This window comes from Mizuhopecten yessoensis, unplaced genomic scaffold (genome assembly GCF_002113885.1).
Source record: "Mizuhopecten yessoensis strain PY_sf001 unplaced genomic scaffold, ASM211388v2 scaffold10603, whole genome shotgun sequence".
Lineage (NCBI taxonomy): Eukaryota > Metazoa > Mollusca > Bivalvia > Pectinida > Pectinidae > Mizuhopecten > Mizuhopecten yessoensis.
In genome coordinates this window covers 901,533-921,384 of record NW_018408629.1, presented here as the reverse complement: position 1 = coordinate 921,384, position 19,852 = coordinate 901,533, and the positions used below count along the sequence as shown (strand labels likewise).

Below are 19,852 nucleotides of genomic sequence, written 5' to 3'. Positions count from 1 at the left end.
CAGACGAAAATTGAAGGAACGATCAAACAAAACTTTGCTTGATCGTTCCTTTAGTTTTCGTTTGTAGTTTTAAATGTTAAATCAACACTGATTTTTTTTAAAATGATGATTTTTTGATTACAAACTAAAGACATATTTTTTGAATTAGCGATTTAATCAGTAAATTGTTAATTTTATTTCACCGTAAACAAACACGAACATACACCCTAGTGTTTACTACATAGAGCACTAGAAACCCTTGGCATTTAAAGGCACATTGAACGATGGCCTACATATGTCCTAATTATCAGGGGGAAAACGATTTTAGATTTTAAATCATTCATGAAGAACTGAGCTGATGCTATATATTTAATGAGATAAAACTGGACGAAACGCACAAGCGTCAAACCGGGGTTTACAGTAACAAATAATGTAATGGTGAGCGATAAAAAACTCACAATATGTAGGCATTTATGTTACGAAGAACTCATGTTTTGCTAAAAATTACCGTACGTTGGTCCATTACTAAGTCTGTGTTTAAAAGACCTTCAGCATAAGAGCTTTTATTTGAACAAAGATAAATAAATACCGTTTTTATCCATTTACGATCAAATGAGGCTTTACAAATTAGTGTTCAAAGCTTTTTTGTTCCTTTTTTAAATGTTTCTTTCGGTATTCTTTGTCACACTTAATATGTGTTTGCTTAGTACACGTAGGTATTTGATCGCCGATACGTTAAGTACATCGCTTTGTTATTAACTATTTCGTGATAAGACTACATATTCATAGTTTACAATCTGTAAACCTCGCTTGACCTTCACTATTCCGCCTTAAAGGAAGACAAATGAGTACGGCGAATGGTCCGATCTTTGTCCGCGCAGAGCGCAACGAACAATTATTTGCGACAATTATCAGAAACCATTACCGAGAAACGAAAGTACTGGTTATCTTTTGAAAAACAAGAGCGATTTAAACCGACAACTTATTATGGCGGTAATTTTTGGATGCGGTCCAAAGGTACGAACATTTTAATGATTGAGTTTCTTTAATACGTTTCAGGTTATGTTTGTTTGCTATATACAATACTATGTTAAATATTTGTCTTTTTGGAAATATCAAGAACCATCATTAAAAGTTACCCTCAATTGCCTTCCTAATTCAAGTAGTTAAAATCATTATTTTATCAATGTGACGTTTCTGCTATGGTCCGTACCAGACACACTGGAGATTCTGGCGAGTATACCTACCCCAACTGGGGTGTATCAAATCTAGCTCTGTAACATTGTCTATGTCCGAGCAATTACTGCCTGTGATCATGTACGTCTTGTAGCAGTAAATACATACAGGGGATATATACAAAGCAGTATCAATGTAACAGTAAATGCAAAATAACTACGTATAGACCAATAAAACACCTTATACTAATCTAACTGAGCTCTCCTACTACTGATCGCTCAAAGCGTGAATATATACACACGAGGCCGATCTGCCACATCAACACACACGCAGGTATTGACCACCTGTACTGGCGATAGTTCGAATAGCTCAGTCCGGCCAATGTCTCCCTACAAAGAAAGCTCGGCACCACTACCTGTACACCTATACTGTACAATCTGTATAACTCCTCTTGCTAGTCTTGAGTTATCCTGACCACTCGGTGATCCCTATAACTCCCTATAGCAATCTAACAAGCTGTCGAAGTGCTGTCTTGATTTATCAATGTAGCGGACCCAAAGCAACATGATAGCTCGCCCTTATAATTACAAAATATGATACTTTCGGTAACACACAGGCAGGTCTTGACCACCTGTACTAGTTATAGCACCTCGGATAGCTCAGTCCATGCCCGATGTCTCGCTACAATGATAGCTCGTCACCCTACCTGTAAAGTATGCTACACATACGATCTGTCAAACTTCTCTTGCTAACCTTGAGTTATCCTGACCACTCGGTGATCCTATTACTCCCTTTTAGCAATATAACGAGCTGTCAAAGTGCTGTAAGGATTTATCAATGTAGCGGACCCAAATTAAAGCAACATGATAGCTCGTCCTTATAATTAAAAAGTATGATACTTCCGGTAACACACAGGCATGTCTTGACCACCTATACTCCGGACCTTTTGATAAGGAAATGATTAAGACGTAAATGAGCATGAATATTTTGAAATATGTCGTTGCAATAAAGTTAAAAAAAGTAATTTAACTAAGAATATTTATAGTACTTGAAATGTTTTGGACCGATTTCAAGCACAGTTTTGTTATTATCAGTAAATTGCTAATTTTATTTCACCATGAACACACACGTACATTCACCCTGGTTTTTACAACATAGAGCACCAGAAACTGTCGGTATTTAAATGCACGTTGACCGATGACGTACATATGTCCTAATTTTCTTTTTTTGGGGTTGGGTGGAACGATTTTAGATTTTCAATCATTCACAAAAAGCTGTGTTGATGCTATATAATAAGGGAGATAAAAATCGTTATCATCAAACAGGGGTGTACTGTAACAAATAATGTAATGATAAGCGATTAAAAAAACTTACAATAAGTAGGCATTTATGTTACGAAGAATTTATGTTTTGTTAAAAATGACAGTACGTTGGTCCATAATTTAGTATGTCTATAAATGACCTTCAGCAATAAGAGCTTTTATAAGAAAAAATATAAATAAATACTGTATCTTCCAATTTACGATCAAATGAGGCTTTACAAATTAGTGTTCAAAACATTTTTGTTCCCTTTTAAAATGGACTCCTATAGAGTACAATGTTTCTTTCTTTCGGTATTCTTTGTCACACCTAATATGCTAAGTACACATAGGTATGTGATCGCCGATACGTGATGTTCATCGCTTTGTGATTAACTTTTGTATGATAGGAATACAATCTGTGAGCCTCGCTTGACCTTTAATATTCAGCCACACACGATACACAAATGAGTTAAGCGAATAATCCGATCTTACTCCGCGCAGGGCGCAACAGACGATGATTATTTGTGACAATTATCAGAAACCATTACCGAGAAACTAAAGTACTGGTTATCTTTTGAAAATCAAGAGCGGTTTTAACTGGCTACTTATTACGGCGGGGTTTTTTTTGGATGTGGTCCAAAGGTATGAAGCTTTTAATAATTGAGTGTCTTTAATACTTCACGTTCCAAGTTATGTTTGTTTGCTATATCAAGTAAAATGTTAAATATTTGTCTTTTCGGAAAAATAAAAATCGTTCATTATGAGTAACCCTCAATTGCCTACCTAATTCCAATTGTTAAATTCTTTACTTTATCAGTGCAATGCTGTTAAAGTTGAAATGTTCCTGTGTGGAAATGTTCGCGTTTTAACTCTTAAACCGATCGCATTGAAGAAATTTGTCGTTGACAATGGTTCAGAAATCTATATATTGTCAAATCAATGATTTGTGTGAGGTTTTTAATTTCGTGGGTAATCATTATCCAAGAATTCATAGTTACTCGAAGTAATAACAAGTTTGATACAAAGCAATTTTCCGTTGAGTAGGTACTCGAAATTCATGAACACATGTACTCACGAAAGGATGTTTTGTCGGGAAATCGTGAAATATAGGTTCCACAAAAATATCTGATTTCACAATAATCTTTATATTTATAATCAACAAAAATCAATTATTAATATGAATTATCGCGTATGGATATTTTCACGATCATTAATTCAACACGAAAAACGCAAACATTTCCATACTGTGGTTATCTACTTTAACAATATGTGGAATGTATTTTCCGCTTAAACAAACTTCAACCATTTATTTCTAGTACGATTAATGTGCTTTGAGACGAATCAAACAATAAAAATACTTTGTTTTTGTAATAACCGATATCAAAATGAATAAAGACATATCTACATAAACGATTTGAGACAAAAAAAAGAAAACACCGAAGCTTCAACAAAAACTGTAAGTTGAATTTCAAATCGATAAAACTAGAGCAAAACCTGAACAAATGAAATACATGCATGGAGAATCCTCAAAAAAGTAGGTGGAGAAGAAGACCATGGGTTTCGGGAAGGTAAACGTCTTCCGATTTATCGAAGACATCCGCCATGTTCATTCTGGTCAAATTCAAGTTATTTCTTATAGCGAGAATTAAAGTAGTGGCAACAAAACCACAAGGTACACTAATTAGCATATTAGAAAACACCGATCTTTAAATCACAAAAAGAAAACTTCATTTGCCTTCAAGCTTTCAAATACATAGTAAGCTGTACATGTTTAAAGTTATAAAGACTATAAGGAGTCTTAACATTTTTAACGTGGTAAAATGTGTCCTACATGGAATATAGGGTCATAAACTGTGCTTAAATTGACCTGGTTTGGTTTCTGCAATGACTGACATGTTGTATATGTAATGGGTGATTATATCAGATATCATAATTCTCTTACCCCGGACAGGTGTATCCGCACTTTTACCGGTGTGAGATTTCCCTGTCTCTCACCGTAGGGTTCAGACGTTCCCCTATTCATAACAATGATATGACGTCACTTAAAAAATACAATGACGTCATTTCAACTCCAGAATTTAGCCTGAAACGTTAACACTAAGATATGCATATGATACACTAAATGTGAACAGGGTAAAAGAAAAATATTCATTCGTCCGCTTGAGGGTGAGATCGGGGAAAGATTCTTAAGTTGCATAACACTCGGCAAAGCCTCGTGCTTGGCAACTTAACAATATCCCCCCTCGGGTTGAGATTTCCCTATCGCATTCCCAAGGGGGTGATTTGTTCTATTAGTGTCACGAACTTCAATAAATATTTGCAAATTAAGATGGACACATGTGTTCATTTAAGGGTTAAGATGGTGGTCTTTTTAATCATCCTTATTAATTAATTATTAATGGACAATATATAGATCATGTAAATAGAGTTATTACACGACAACACCCATTAGCAAAATGGGAACACAAAGTCCAAACGAATAGATAACCAAAGAAACGAGGTTAATGTCAAAAGGTAAGGAAAGTTACCATGAAGATATGAGGCGGGAAATATCTGATTGAAAGGCAAGATAGCATTTTTTAATTATCTTATGGCGATGTGGAAATGTTACCATACAATGTTTTAAAATGCAGGAAACAAAGTGATATTACAATATAAAGTATATGTGACGCAGTGAAAAGTGCATCACCTAGACGACCTGACGTGAAAAGGGTATGGTATCACTCTCAGACTATGTGAAGTTCTTTTGATACGCCAATATTCTCATTAGCAATCCTTGATAAAAATCATCTGCGAATTTTTCATCTGGGTCAACGGGAATGATTGATATGATAACAAGTGTTCTATAGTTGTTATAACATTAATTCAACATAGTATAAATTCCCTATGATTTACGCTAATTGCTTTTAAATAAAGCCCCGATTTATCAATAGGGTAAGATAATACCACTACATATATAATGCTTAATACATGTTACTAGATAAGGACTACAAATATTGTGTCAAACAATTATATCTGATCTTTTATCTTAATGTTAATGATCACAATAATATAGTTTCGAAACCAACATCTACATCTTTTGATTCAAATATGCGTAACAATTTGGAACAAAATCGTGTTATAGATGTACACAAATATATCAAATACTGCCTGTGACCATGTACGTCTTGTAGCAGTAAATACATACAGGGGATATATACAAAGCAGTATCAATGTAACAGTAAATGCAAAATAACTACGTATAGACCAATAAAACACCTTATACTAATCTAACTGAGCTCTCCTACTACTGATCGCTCACAGCGTGAATATATACACACGAGGCCGATCTGCCACATCAACACACACGCAGGTATTGACCACCTGTACTGGCGATAGTTCGAATAGCTCAGTCCGGCCAATGTCTCCCTACAAAGAAAGCTCGGCACCACTACCTGTACTAAACAAGAACATACAATAATGCAGCAATACACAGATGTCTAAAGAATATGATTGATTGTCAAATATTTACAATTTGGGTGGTTAAAATAATTCTTTAATAATGTAAATTAGTAGGCTTAAAAAGATTAGGCGTCAAGTCCTTGGTCCATAATATTATTAATTGCTAAGTTACTAATTATTTATTGACTTGTAGTACTGCCAAAAGTTTCAAGTGGACTACGTCAAATAGAACACGTGGCTTTACAACATTATGTATGTGTCCTTTCATTTTATGGGTTAGCCTGGTATATTTTGTATCGATTCGCTGTCCAGAACTTGTTCTGAATTGGGCCTAAATGGTTTATTTTACCTATGTTAACTTTAATTTCTGATTCATGCAACTAATTCTTATTTATATTTAGCAAAATGTTCTTGATTTTTAATAACGACTATCCATTGTAGTTCATTTTTTCAGAAGAGTTTTTGCTTCTTAGTGATTTATTTTTTAAAACAGGATGCTAAACTCGCAAACTCAATTACTAGTTGATGTGCCGATTGCAACAAAATATATTGCTTTTATAAATACCATACTGAACTACAATTGTATATTTACATTTTTATGTTATCCGGTTATAAGGACCAGAAATCAACATTTAAACATGCTTATAATTAACCCCTTCAAAATCTTCCAAAATGTCGTCGACATACGTCGTTTTTACAGGTTTTCTGATATGTGTTCTTTGAAGACATCGTGTGTTCTTAAACTGACACAGAAAACAAAACTATTCAGTGGAAATGCTCATAAATGTCTATTTTATTATACTGTCAGAGGAAAATATTCAAATTGAATTTTAAAGTACTTTCCGAACTATTTACTGACCCTGTACCAATTGTGGTAGCGGGACGTTACCTTGTACGTTTAAAGGACAAATATCTAATCGCTGCATCAGGACAAGAAATGTTGTCCTGTCATTTTATTCTAAAGCTTACGACGAAGAACCCTAGCATTAAAATTCGCGATTGTAAGCCGATCTTTCCATGTGGTAGTAATTGTATGGTTTGACTGGGGTTTCTAAATCATGTTTGCTCCACTGTACAAAATAGCAAAACACGGTGACGTCAAAACAAGTATAATGTTTATTCATTTAAATCCCGCTATACGTGTCAAATCATTTCGTCTGTTTTTCATTAGTTTATTTTCATGAGGATGCCATATCAATGCAATACCTATATAACAGTCGATTAGATATAGAAACAGTAGGAAGTTTAACATTACAGGTTGTCGTCTGTACTTAAAGATTGTTTGATCGACTTCAGCATTTATACCAGCTACACAATAGAACATAGTAATACACCTGTGTGGATAAATATTTTAGAAAATATGAACTTCTCAGGGACATCTCATTAAAAGCATAATGATACAGTATAGTTTTAGTTCATATATAACTGATGTGGACAGTAATTACTATATCTTTTAGCTTTAGCAGAATGAGAATACTGTATGTGTTCTTCACGATAAATAAATTTCAAATCACGGGCCCAGACTGAAGAAAAGCTAGTCAACACTCTGAATAAAGCATGTTTACATAACTTTAACATCTGCTACTGTAAGTGTAGGTCTTTGTGCAAACGATTTAAAAAGTGAATTTACTTTTATATGAGAAACATGATGTATATTCCTTTGAGATTTATGTTATTGCTATGTAATGTTGATGCTATAGAGAATGCATTACGCAGTATATGATAAAAAGGTAATTATGCGGTCATTTTCATTCTTTATAATCACCTCTAAATATTGTGGATAAAACGAATCTTACTAGTATCATTGTATGCACACATTTACGCTAGTGTAGGTACGATTGGCCTTTTTTGTTTTATCATCCGGAAATTTTTGTAATAACATTTATTGATATATTACACTTTACCGGTTGTGCGGATATCGTTCAGGGACTTCCTTTTGATTCGATATTCAATATGAACTGTTGATACAGCGAATTCAGCACGACCGATTAGATTACATTATTCCCACATAACTTATTCCGATATTTATTTATAACCTATTAAGTTTATTGATGTAAGCAAGTTACGATTCTTAACTATAATGTTGTCTTGTCGGATTATATAGAGAAATACGTAACATATACCAAATTGGTACTTCTGCTGGGTAAAATATTGGGTCCAGTGCTTTTTACGCAGTTGTATTCCAATCAGCTGAGGATTGTGGCGACGAATAGTAGCTTATTTTCTAAACTAATTATTTGTTTTTTTATTAAGGGAGATACATACCTTTGATAGCTGATTGTATTTATTATAACTGAATGTAATTAAACATAATTATATTATGATAATTCATTATGGATAATTTAATGCAAAAATGTGTTCAACAACTGCGGTGATCTTATATTTTACATTATATCGCCTGAAGATATAAAGATAAAGATATTTTGATATTTTAATTAACAGCACCGACCAAATAACGTTTTATCTTTTGAAATATAAGGGCGTCAATGTTATTTTTTTCATCATATTTGCAATTCCATAACACAATTAATCAAGCATGATTATTTGTAGTCCTATCAACATTTCATACTTAGACAGTTCAATTAAATCAAACAAAACAGAGCAACACTGTCCTTTGGTTTGTGTTACTGTAATACTAATCTATGTAAATTAAGGCCGAGGTTTTTGTCTAGTTTTTAATTGTTTGATAAGTGATCCTATTATACCTAACATTCTTACAAGAAATGACAAACTCACCTTGTTAAGTGACTGTGAAAAATTTCCGAATCCCCAGTCAGCGATATTAAATCTGATTGTGTTATATATTTCTTGGCGTAGATAGTTAAAATGTTATATGCAAGGGTCATTGAATTGATTCTTGTTGGCTATTTCTCGTGTTGATTTGTTTTCATTTTGCTTTTAATGTGGTATATTTTTACATATTATGTCTGGCGTTCTATCCGTGGTATGAATAGGCAGATTCGTCGGAGTAGTTCACATTCCGGCCGTCCTTGAGTTTAGAGTTTTATTTCTGAAGTCGTCATATCATGGACTTTTCAGAGAAAAACTCTGAAAATGTAAAAATGACTTGGTCGGGTGCAACAGTGTTTGTGCTAAAGCATTCAAGTGAGATGGTACAAAATGTGATTGCTGCGGACAGCTATTACCATAATTGAACTTACATACTATTTATCTAGACTTGTTTCTATAGACACCTTACTTCACTTAGTATTGCTTTAAGAAGAAAGTTGAATGATAAAATATCATAAATACCTCCCTGCTCATTTATAGATAACTCCCTCCTTGTTACTTTTGTTTTACTGCATCGTCAATAATTTGTACAATATATCTTCCTCTTTATTACTTATAACTTACAACATTATTTCATCATTAGTGATTCTTACAATTTAACTCTCTGTGTTTTACCCCAAAACGTTCAATAATGCTTTCCCCTTATTACCTGTAATTTAAAACCCCACACTCCCCGCATTACAAATAAGTTACAGGATATGTCTTCCTCATGGCTTACAACTTACAATGTAACTCCCTTCTCATTATTTATAACTTACACCATAACGTCTCCGGATTACCTAAAACTTGCAACCAGAGCTCATTGGATATTCGAAACTATATAATAAACTGCAGCACTTTTTTATGATATTTTGCTCCTGTTGAAACGTCTAGAATTCCATTTAAGACGGATTCTTTAAATGTTTAATGCAGGGGCGTGGGTTTTAATGTATGTTAATAATGCATGTGTAGACTAGTTTGATAATCAGATAATGACACACCTTCCAAACATAATAGAGAGCATTATTTCAATTCAGAACATGTTCGTTCAGATTAATACAGACTTGAGATGTGATTGATCATATTTAATTCTAACGTAAAATGTTTCGTTCTAAAGAGTCGAAGGGTTCTATTTAATGTATGACTCATTTTCAGATATACACAGGAAATATTAACATTTAGATTCAATTTTAAACATATTCGCAAACATTTAGCGCTCAGTTCCTTCTACTTTTCTTTAGGACGTAAAATCAAGGGACTTGAATGGAGGGAGGGGTAGAAACATTTACCCGAAATAAGAAGCACTTTTCTTTAGAAAAACTTCATGGACACTCCAGAAATAATTTTACGTTAACCACGGGTGGTCAGCTGCGGGGTTTGTAACACTTAAATAGGGTGAAATTATAACTCTAATGTTTTCGTACACACACGTTCAACTCTTGTTGTCCATGACAACGCAGGTCGGTCCTCTGAAAAAGGTCTTTACATAGTTGCTGCTTTTATGTTTACTGCCGGTAACCCTTGGTGCATTAGCGACTGTCTGTGTCAAAATTAATGTTATACTTGTGTTCAATTAATTAGCATAAAATAAAGTAATATGCAGTCACTGAGATACTGTCATGAAATCAAACATTTGCATTCAAGAATTCAATTTAATGAAATATTTATACATACAAATGTTTAAGATTATGTTTGAGCTAACTTGGTTATGAATATAACTTTGCATGTGTTAAGTATATAAAACACTGTTGGTGTTAATTAAAAAATTGCAATGGTTTATTTGACACGGAGTTATGTCTTTTCGTACTAAGGACTTGTCAAGACTAATTTGAAGATGTCAAATATTGTTCTGTGCAGATCTTGTCAAACTTGTCATTGGAGACAATCTGCTTTATAATTATTCATTTGTCTGTGTTGCCCTTTCTTGTAAACGAGAAAGCTGCTAGAAATACTTGTGTAACAATTGTTAACTACACCCGATTATCTTGTTAAATTTACGGAAACGTGCATTGTAAATAGCAGCCATGTATTGCACAATCCATTATACATAAAAGGAATTCGTGTTTGTACGAGGACAATATACTTTAAGTATAGACGTTCTTGGTTGTTAATAAGAGCAATGCATTTGTTCGAGTATTCATTATTGAAATAATGTTTACCGAGGCGTATACCGTGTATGGTTAATCATTACACCGGCATTCAAACCTTTTTTCAACTGTCAATGATTTACATTACGGTCCAAAACACCTTTCCGTGTTCAGATTGTAATTTAAGTATTTAAATAATTGTCAACAATTGAATCCTTACAACTTTATTGCGATTTAAACAACGACATATGCTAATATTATGTTAGGAGGGCTATCGTAATTATTTCTTGAGTCAATTATTTTATCATTTTCTTAAAACCAATCTTGACAGGTTAGATATTTAAATGTAAGCCAATATATCAAGTAGTTGATGGCTAATTTTGTTATGATGGGAAAACTCATTAGAGACAATCTGCTTTATAATTTTTCATTTGTCTGTATTGCTCTTTCTTGTAAACGAGAAAGCTGCTATAAATACTTGTGTAACAATTGTTAACTACACCCGATTATCTTGTTAAATTTACGGAAACGTGCACTGAAAATAGCAGCCATGTATTGCACAGTCCATTTTGCTGGTTAATAACGTAATGCTTATGTTAAAACAATTTACATACTTGTAGAATTCATAGCATTAAAAACATATTAGATATAGCTTTATATAAATTGTATTTCTTCCTATTGAAAACTGTTTAATAGAGGCAATGCTGAAGAACACGATGATTCCCAAACGGAATAAACTAGTTTTCCCTCTGATAACACTGTGATTAGACTTTGCCACAGAATGACCAAATTCATTGTGGGGAAGTAAAACAGGAATTCGTGGCTGAAGCTCCTGGTGGTGTGTCGGGGGGATAACAGATGTATACTTTTTTTTAATACATGACAGGGACAACAGCGAGAAGTATTATGCTAGCTACAAGTATACTGACAAAGCTCAATTTTACCACGAACGGGGCATGATTTTGATGGCCATCGATTATGCATATTTCAATAATGTTCTTTTCTAAAATCGAAATGTTTTTCTAAACTACTTGTCGTTATTTATTCAAATGTCCGTTTATACGTTAAGTGGATGCATATATTGATACAACGTAGATGTTTATTTTTGAGATAATGTTTTGATTATAATGCATACTTTATGAACATGTTGGTGCAAGAAACCAATACATGATTACTAAAAAAAATACCATATTAATTCTTTGTAATCTAATAAACTCAGATTTTCAAAGTCAAATGTCCTACTTTATGCTTTATGAACATGTTGGTGCAAGAAACCAATTATTTTAAATGATTACTAAAAAAATACCATATTAATTCTTTGTAATATAAAAAACTCAGATTTTCAAAGTCAAATGTCCTACTTCATGCTTTATGAACATGTTGGTGCAAGAAACCAATTATTTTAAATGATTACTAAAAAAATACCATATTAATTCTTTGTAATCTAAAAAACTCAGATTTTCAAAGTCAGTCAAGATTTTGCATCGAGATTTATTGCATGAAAGGAATTCGTGTTTGTACGACGACAATATACTTTAAGTATAGACGTTCTTGGTTGTTAATAAGGGCAATGTATTTGTTCGAGTATTCATTATTGAAATAATGTTTACCGAGGCGTATACCGTGTATGGTAAATCATTACACCGACATTCAAACCTTTTTTCAACTGTCAATGATTTATATTACGGTCCAAAAAACCTTTCCGTCTTCAGTCTGTAATTTAAGTGTTTAAATAATTGTCAACAATTGAATCATTACATCTTTATTGCAATTTAAACAACGACATATGCTAATATTCTGTTAGGAGGGTTATCGTAATTCTTTTTTTATCATTTTTTAAAACCAGTCTTGACAGGTCGTTAGATATTTAAATGTAAGCCAATATATCAGTATTACAAGTACATGTAATTTATGGCTAATTTTGTTATGATGCGAAAACTCGGATAATTAGTTCATTTCAAATTTGAGACTTAAAAGAATTATTTATAAACACATATCCTGGTCTTATGTGTCTTATCCTGTTTGGAAATTTATGTGCAAGGGAAATGGCTCGATATTGTAAACAATATTTGTCATTGCAGTTCAGTGCTTATTTTTTTATGGTGGAAAAATCGGTTTATTTGACTTTTGAAATTTCAGACTTAAAAGAATTATTTATAAACATATAAACTGGATTGTGACTTATCCTGTTTGGAAATCTATGTGCAAGGGAAATGGCTCGATATCGTAAACAACGTTTGTCATTTTGTAGAGATATATAATATGTATAAACACACTTTTAAGTGTTGCTATACAATGAAAAAAGAATAAAGAGAGAATCCATGATGTGATATAAACTTTTATTGACTATAACGATGAAAAACATATTGGATTTGTGACCAAATCATCAAAAACATATCATGCAGTTTAACTTATTATTAATTTAGTTACTACATATATTTTAACTTCATAATTAGTAAGAAGAAAAAACTTTAAAACGTGTGCTTATTACATGAGCTATTAATTGCCTGAAGGTAGTTATGGTTGGTTCACACTTCAGTATAAATGGGGAAAATCTGATCAATTAATTTCATATGTATTCATTTACTCATTTTCCATACTAAAAATAATCGCAATGCGTCATTTTTTTATATATTTTTTTTACCAAAAAGACAATTTGCAGAATTCTATCTATGAAGTAGGTATATATTAATGCACAGTGGATGTACTTACGATGCAGTTGTATATTAATAGCATTATACTATGGTATCGTCGTTTTCCAGATTTCGATGATGAAGTCGCTATCATGATTACACTAGATTATATATAACTGATCCGAAGGAATCTTTGTACACTGAACAATGTATCTGGCAATTGAAATATTCGATTGGTAAAACAGTAGCAAATCGGCACTGTCCAATATTGGTTGTGTCGGGTTAGATGATATAATCAATTGATAACACGAAATACGCTATATATAATAATTAATATATTTGAAGTATATTCATAAGATTATCTTTCTATAACTTTTAAAACTGGTATTTATTAGTTTCAAATGTGTTTCTGAATTTTTTAATGAAAGAATTAATGTAGATCTCGATCTTGAAAGCAAATCTATGGACATACACTATGTAACATTTTACTTGAGTTTAGGGAAATGCTAACATTGAGGATACCTTACTGGTTGTATTTTAAGTTTGTAGAATAAAGGTATTGACGGTCAATTTATATATAAGTCAATAGGGCCAATGAGAGTCTTGGCATCTATTATATAAACCTTATCTTAGAAGATGCGGATAAACCAAACTCTACCTGTTCTTGAATTTAGAGACGACGACACGTATTTGACATTCCCCTCTCCCCTCCTAACTTACTTCACTTGTTTATGAAATTAAGCCAAAATGACAAGTACATCTAGCTTGAAAAATCATTCAATGAAAGTTGAAATTTGGGGGAAAGGATTATACTTTTAAATATATCAGAATGTTTTGATGATCAATTTTCACCCCTAGTTACGCATTTTTTTTACTCATTCTATGATATTTCTGAAAATTTAATGCAAATTAATGTATAAATCGTATGTTTTCGGGCAATTGAAAGCTAGTTGAGTAAATCAAACTATCCAATAAAATAGCGGTATATTTTTTTAAAGCCCTAAAGATATTCATGTTTTTACAAAAAGAGTATATTGAGAAGAACAGGAATATCATTTTAAGATATTAAAAACGGTTTGAGTTAAACTGATTTGACGAGTACAAGCCTCCCTGTGTCCATTTTACTTAATGATTACGAGCACATGTGTTTAAATAATGATTAAAAGTGCGTAAGGTTGCTTTTGTTTATTTAAGTCATAATCATTTAATCGGCTATAACTAAATTCAAAAATTCACTGTCCCATTATACCTGTGTGAAGCACATCGATGATTCGAAATATACGATAGTTTGCTACTCGAAACTGCTTTTGGAGATCTACAAGAGTATAGATTCACAACAATAGTTTGAATTTAGATATATATTATGGGTAAAACTTCACATCCCATCCTACATTCATCGAACACCAATTGGACTTTCATGTTCAATTTTACTTTTGGTATTTTCTGTGCAGATGGGCATATAAAGATGTAAATACCTACAACAAATGCCTTCATGCTATTAAAAATAAGTTGATTTGATTAATATGGTATATAAATAATGTGTTAGGTTATAATTGATAAACAATAAAATTATAATATAGGATCGCTTGAGATAATGACAAATGTGAAAAAAGTTGCCAAGACTCTACAAGCTTAACGTGTCTGACCTACATTTGACCCCTTGTACAATTTCTCTGTCTCACCCTAGATCCGATAAGTGTGTTGTTTGACGTCAGATCCATAAACGTAAGCTGTTGCTATGGTTTGATAGTCATATGCTAAGAAGATAATAGTAGCGATGTGAGACCAAGAAATGCTGCTCGCGTTGAGATGTTTTAGCCTAGGACAAGGTCACTGTTTTTTAGATCATCGATACAATTATTTGCATAAGATATTGGATTTCAGAAGCACGGATGTGATTGCTTATATAACAATATACGATAATTTACATTTCAACTATGCTAATGGTTAAAGTGCTACAAGATTAAAATTGAAAATGAGAAAATATATATAAAAAAAGTAAAAAAATAATGTCAGTGACAAGTCACATTTGGTATTCGTCAACGGATATTGTGTATATTCACTCTAACAACCTGTCATCAATAAAAATAAATAAATCGTGACAGTTTATGGCGAACGTGAGTCAAATCACAGTCCATATGACAGTCATGGAAACTTCCGACGGATGCACGCGGCTATTTGGTGACACACAAGGATGACAAGCTCTGATTCCTTTGGACAATTTCCGTTGCTTCCAATGAACGGCTAACTCTGTCAAACAAACAAATAATCTCATATAGCATACCACGTTGGACAGACCAATATAACAGTCGATACTATACATTGATTATAAATGGATGACCCTGTTCTATACGCCGTAGAAGTATCGTTTGTAACTCAATTATAGAATTAGATGACCCACAACTACATCATCCAGTTAACGAACGGATGATACACTTTTGTAATAGTTACAGTATGCAAACATTGAAGAACACTGATAGACCATCTGTTCCATCTTTCAAGGACATAATGTTCATGCTAAAACGATAGAACTCCAAACTGGTCTAAACTACTATTGTGACAGAATGGGATGAAAACCGTTTTGATTATACGAATATCATAGGTATAGAGGTATTCCTTTAATTTGAAATAAGTAATAATTTGTATGCGCATATTATGATACATGTCACGTCTCAAAAGGGAAAGCTGTGGCTATTAAGCCTACCATAAGAACTTCACTGCACCATTCAGCTGTTTCGTCGTTATAGGTTTCAACTAGATCTAAATTACTGTTGAGCGAAAGGAGAAGAGATGGTGTTATGTAAAAATACCTTTTATTGCGGTCCAAATAACGGATACGAAGTTGAAGTCGGGGGTTTTCCTTGTTTTTGAGTCATGATTGTCGAAAATGGCAAAGATTCCAAGTCCTCACCATCAAAGTTACCCTACAAAATTATACAAATTTTGTAAAGCTATTGCCTCAGTTTGTGAATTTATATTAATAGAAGCTTATAAATAGCTCTCAATACAATGCTAATGTGTGACATTCAGAGGAAATACTATCGGAACAATTTTCATATTGTGTTCTTAACACCCACAACCAATATATGATCATTTAAATAAAACATCTAATTTTATTATTAACAGGATCCATATAATACGTTAACACTGAATAAATACAGTTATGATGAGAGATAACCACTATGACAATCGTTCGTTTTATCATATTGTAGGATTATCTTACATATATTACTATTGTTTAAAATGTTAGAAATACCTACACGTACTCTATAATAATATGACAGGTAGCTTTATTTCTAATACAATTATACATACATTTTCCCCATGACCAGGAACATCAAACGGAGATGTTGTTTCTTGCCATGCATGTTTCACATAAAACGGTCCAGATCGTAGACTTCCAAAGGACCCCATATTTGTTTCGTCCCTAAATATTTTCTGTTCATGAAAAAAAACACCGATGCTCAACATGTTTTTAATTTAATATTATTTGGCTCCTTAAGATGTGAAAACTAATGTTTAAAGAATGTTTTGTGAGAACTGTTTTTTAATAGCATACCAAACATAAAATATTGTAGATATGTAAAGCATATGAAACTGAACGCAACTAGTACGTATTTGTCAATAAATCAAACAAAAACTATGTATATGTGCAAGTGATACTATTCTCAAAACATACTTACAGACATACAGCAAGAGGCCTAGAGGGCCTTATCGCTCACCTGGATAATAAAGCAACCATGGGAAATTATTCCTCAAATGGTACAAAGAAGAAAGATTTTAAAGCTTACACCTCAAATTTCCCTATTGGGCCCTGCAACTCTCAGCACCGAGAGGGGCCTCACCGTTCGTTTATACAAAATGAAGTGCCCGTTGTCCACGGATGCGCAAGGCTAAATTGGGATAAAGTCCCTTAATCTCTATGGTAGAGGAAGGATTTTACATTTTTAACCTCTATTTCCCCTATTGAGCCCCGCAACTCTGCCCACAGGGAGTCCAAGCCAATCGTTTCTACAAAACTGAGTCCCATTGGCCCAATAATGCTTCAGACAAAGTTAGGAGGAAATCCCTTAATCCCTATTGTAGAAGAAGGATTTTAAATAATTTCCTCTATTTCCCCTATTGGGCCCCGCCCATCTGCGCCCAGGCAAAATTAAGCCCCCTTGGCCAAAGGATGATCCAGACTAAATTGGGATAAAATCCCTTAATCCCTATGGTAGAAGAAATATTTCAAATGTTTTACCTCTATTTCCCATATTGGGCCACGTTACCCTAAGGAGAGCCAACCCTACCGTTTATACAAAATTCAGTTCCGTTTCCCCAAGGATGCTCCAGACCTATTAGGATAAAATCCCTTAATCATTCCTGTAGGAGAAGGATTTTAAAGATTTACCTCTATTTCCCCTATTCGGCCCCGCCCCTATGCCCCTAGGAGAGTCACATCCACCGTTTATACAAAATTGAGTCCCCTTGGCCTAAGGATGCTCCAGACCAAATTAGTATAAAATCCCGTAATCCCTACGGTAGAAGAATGCTTTTAAATGTTTTACCTTTATTTTCCCTATTGGGCCCTGATCCTCTGCCCCCAAGGGGTCCATATCGACTGTTTAAACAAAATTGAGGATGCTCCAGACCAAATCATGATAAAAATCTATTTATCCCTACGGTAGAAGAAGGATTTTAATGGTTTACCTCTATTTCCCCCATTGGGCCCCGTCCCTCTGCCCCCAGTGGGGCCACACCCACCGTTTATACAAAATCGAGTCCCCTTGGCCTCAGGATGCTCAAGACCAAATAAGGATAAAATTCCTTAATCGCTACGGTAGAAGAAGGATTTTAAAGGTTTTACCTCAATTCCCCGAAGTGAGCCCCGCCCTTCTGCCCAACGAGGTCAACACTCACTATTTATACAAAATTGAGTCCTATTTGTTTAAGGATGCTCCAGACCAAATTTAGTCGAAATCTACTGAGCCGTTCAGGACAAGTAGTGTTTCAAAGGAAAAGTTGACGGACGGACGACGGACGCTGCGCCATGGCATACGCTCTCTTGTTCTTCGGGCAGGTGAACTAAAAATACCCCTATTTGTTACCTTTCTAGCATGAAGAATTAACTCTTTTCCGTAAGTTAGAAATAATGAATACATAAGATTGACGTTGATTTTAAAGTATATGGTTAGAGGATTGGGCAATTTATAGAATGGAGGACATATGGAACATTTATATTTCTCCACCAGCAGCTAAATATATGCACCCATAATAGTATGTCTGCCGTAGCAATGTTGATGTCCAACTATCAATAAAAACCTTGTACACGGAAAACACAATGAAAAAAAAATGAGAAAATGTTTTGAACGCCAACTTTATTACAAGTTTTACCTCAAAATTCACGTTTTAATGGCATAATCGAGATAAAATATTTAAGCATTCTCATTACAGCAAAGACACCGATCAAAAATGTATCTTTGTAGTAATTATGCTACTTAATAGTCCCGTCAGTATGACGTGACTAGCACACTGTCTAACTGTTTTGTGTAAGTTTCGTAATTAAAGATATAATGACAGAGCAGAATTTCTAAAACCAGGTCATTTGCGTGATTGATTCAAAGCATGGGGAAAATGTTATTTGTGGCGAAACATCAAGCGTTTCACTGACAGGTTTAAAGATATTGCAAAAATCACGTAAAAGCAGAAATCTTAAAAAATACTGTAGCAGTTTGTGTCACTGTAAAATGTTTACAAAATGAGCATCCCAACGTACTTTTACCTATATTTGTATACAGTATAGCATCGATGTAAAATTAAGTGGTATTCATATAAAAGTGATAAACGAATAGGATAAAGGAGAGAGAATACCGTATCATCCTTCGGTCCACTGAGATATCCTTGACCATAGGTCGGAATTTCCTCATCTGGTTGATCCAGTCTTTGGGTATTCCATTTATGATTGAATATTGGCTGAAATCAATAACATATAGTGTGTTATTTATAATCTAATTTGTTTTCCACACGTGTTTTAAATGCATTGGATCTACCTTTATAACACTATATAAATACTATTAACAGGATATCTATGTATACTTGTATACACTTCTGAATTGAGATAATGGTAGCTACACTGAGAAAATATATTTATAATGTATCGAGATGAAACTACCACTCTTAACATGATCGTTGGCTGTACTGTCCATGAACTGTTCTAAGTAGACGTTATATTATTTTTCGTATATAATTTCATTACTGTTTCAGTATCACACCTTTTTATTTTCTAAGGTTGGATGACGGAATGTGGTGGACGTCGGAGGCCAAGCTGCCTTTGTTGAAGCTGGCCGTAATTCTTCGCTATCTTCGAAGGCAAAGCTGTACGGAAATAAGTATTTTTTATATACATCTTTGTACAAGTTGTATTACAAAACATTCAATATTGGCCACATACGACATTGAATACATAACCAGACTTTGTTTTTCA

At 33.5% G+C, this 19,852-nt stretch overlaps 1 protein-coding gene across 1 annotated transcript in view; it reads right to left on the bottom strand.

Moving 5' to 3' along the window:
* Positions 1-13,077: 13,077 nt before the first annotated feature.
* LOC110461300 overlaps positions 13,078-19,852 on the bottom strand; it is a 37,759-nt gene continuing 30,984 nt past the window's right edge. The window contains exons 36-40 of the mRNA XM_021514723.1: positions 19,641-19,743; positions 19,240-19,341; positions 16,702-16,824; positions 16,197-16,310; positions 13,078-15,636 (exon numbers count right to left, since the gene is read on the bottom strand). Coding sequence (XP_021370398.1) covers positions 16,200-16,310; positions 16,702-16,824; positions 19,240-19,341; positions 19,641-19,743 — 439 coding nt within the window. The 3' untranslated portion in view covers positions 13,078-15,636; positions 16,197-16,199. The remainder of the gene's footprint in view (positions 15,637-16,196; positions 16,311-16,701; positions 16,825-19,239; positions 19,342-19,640; positions 19,744-19,852) is intronic.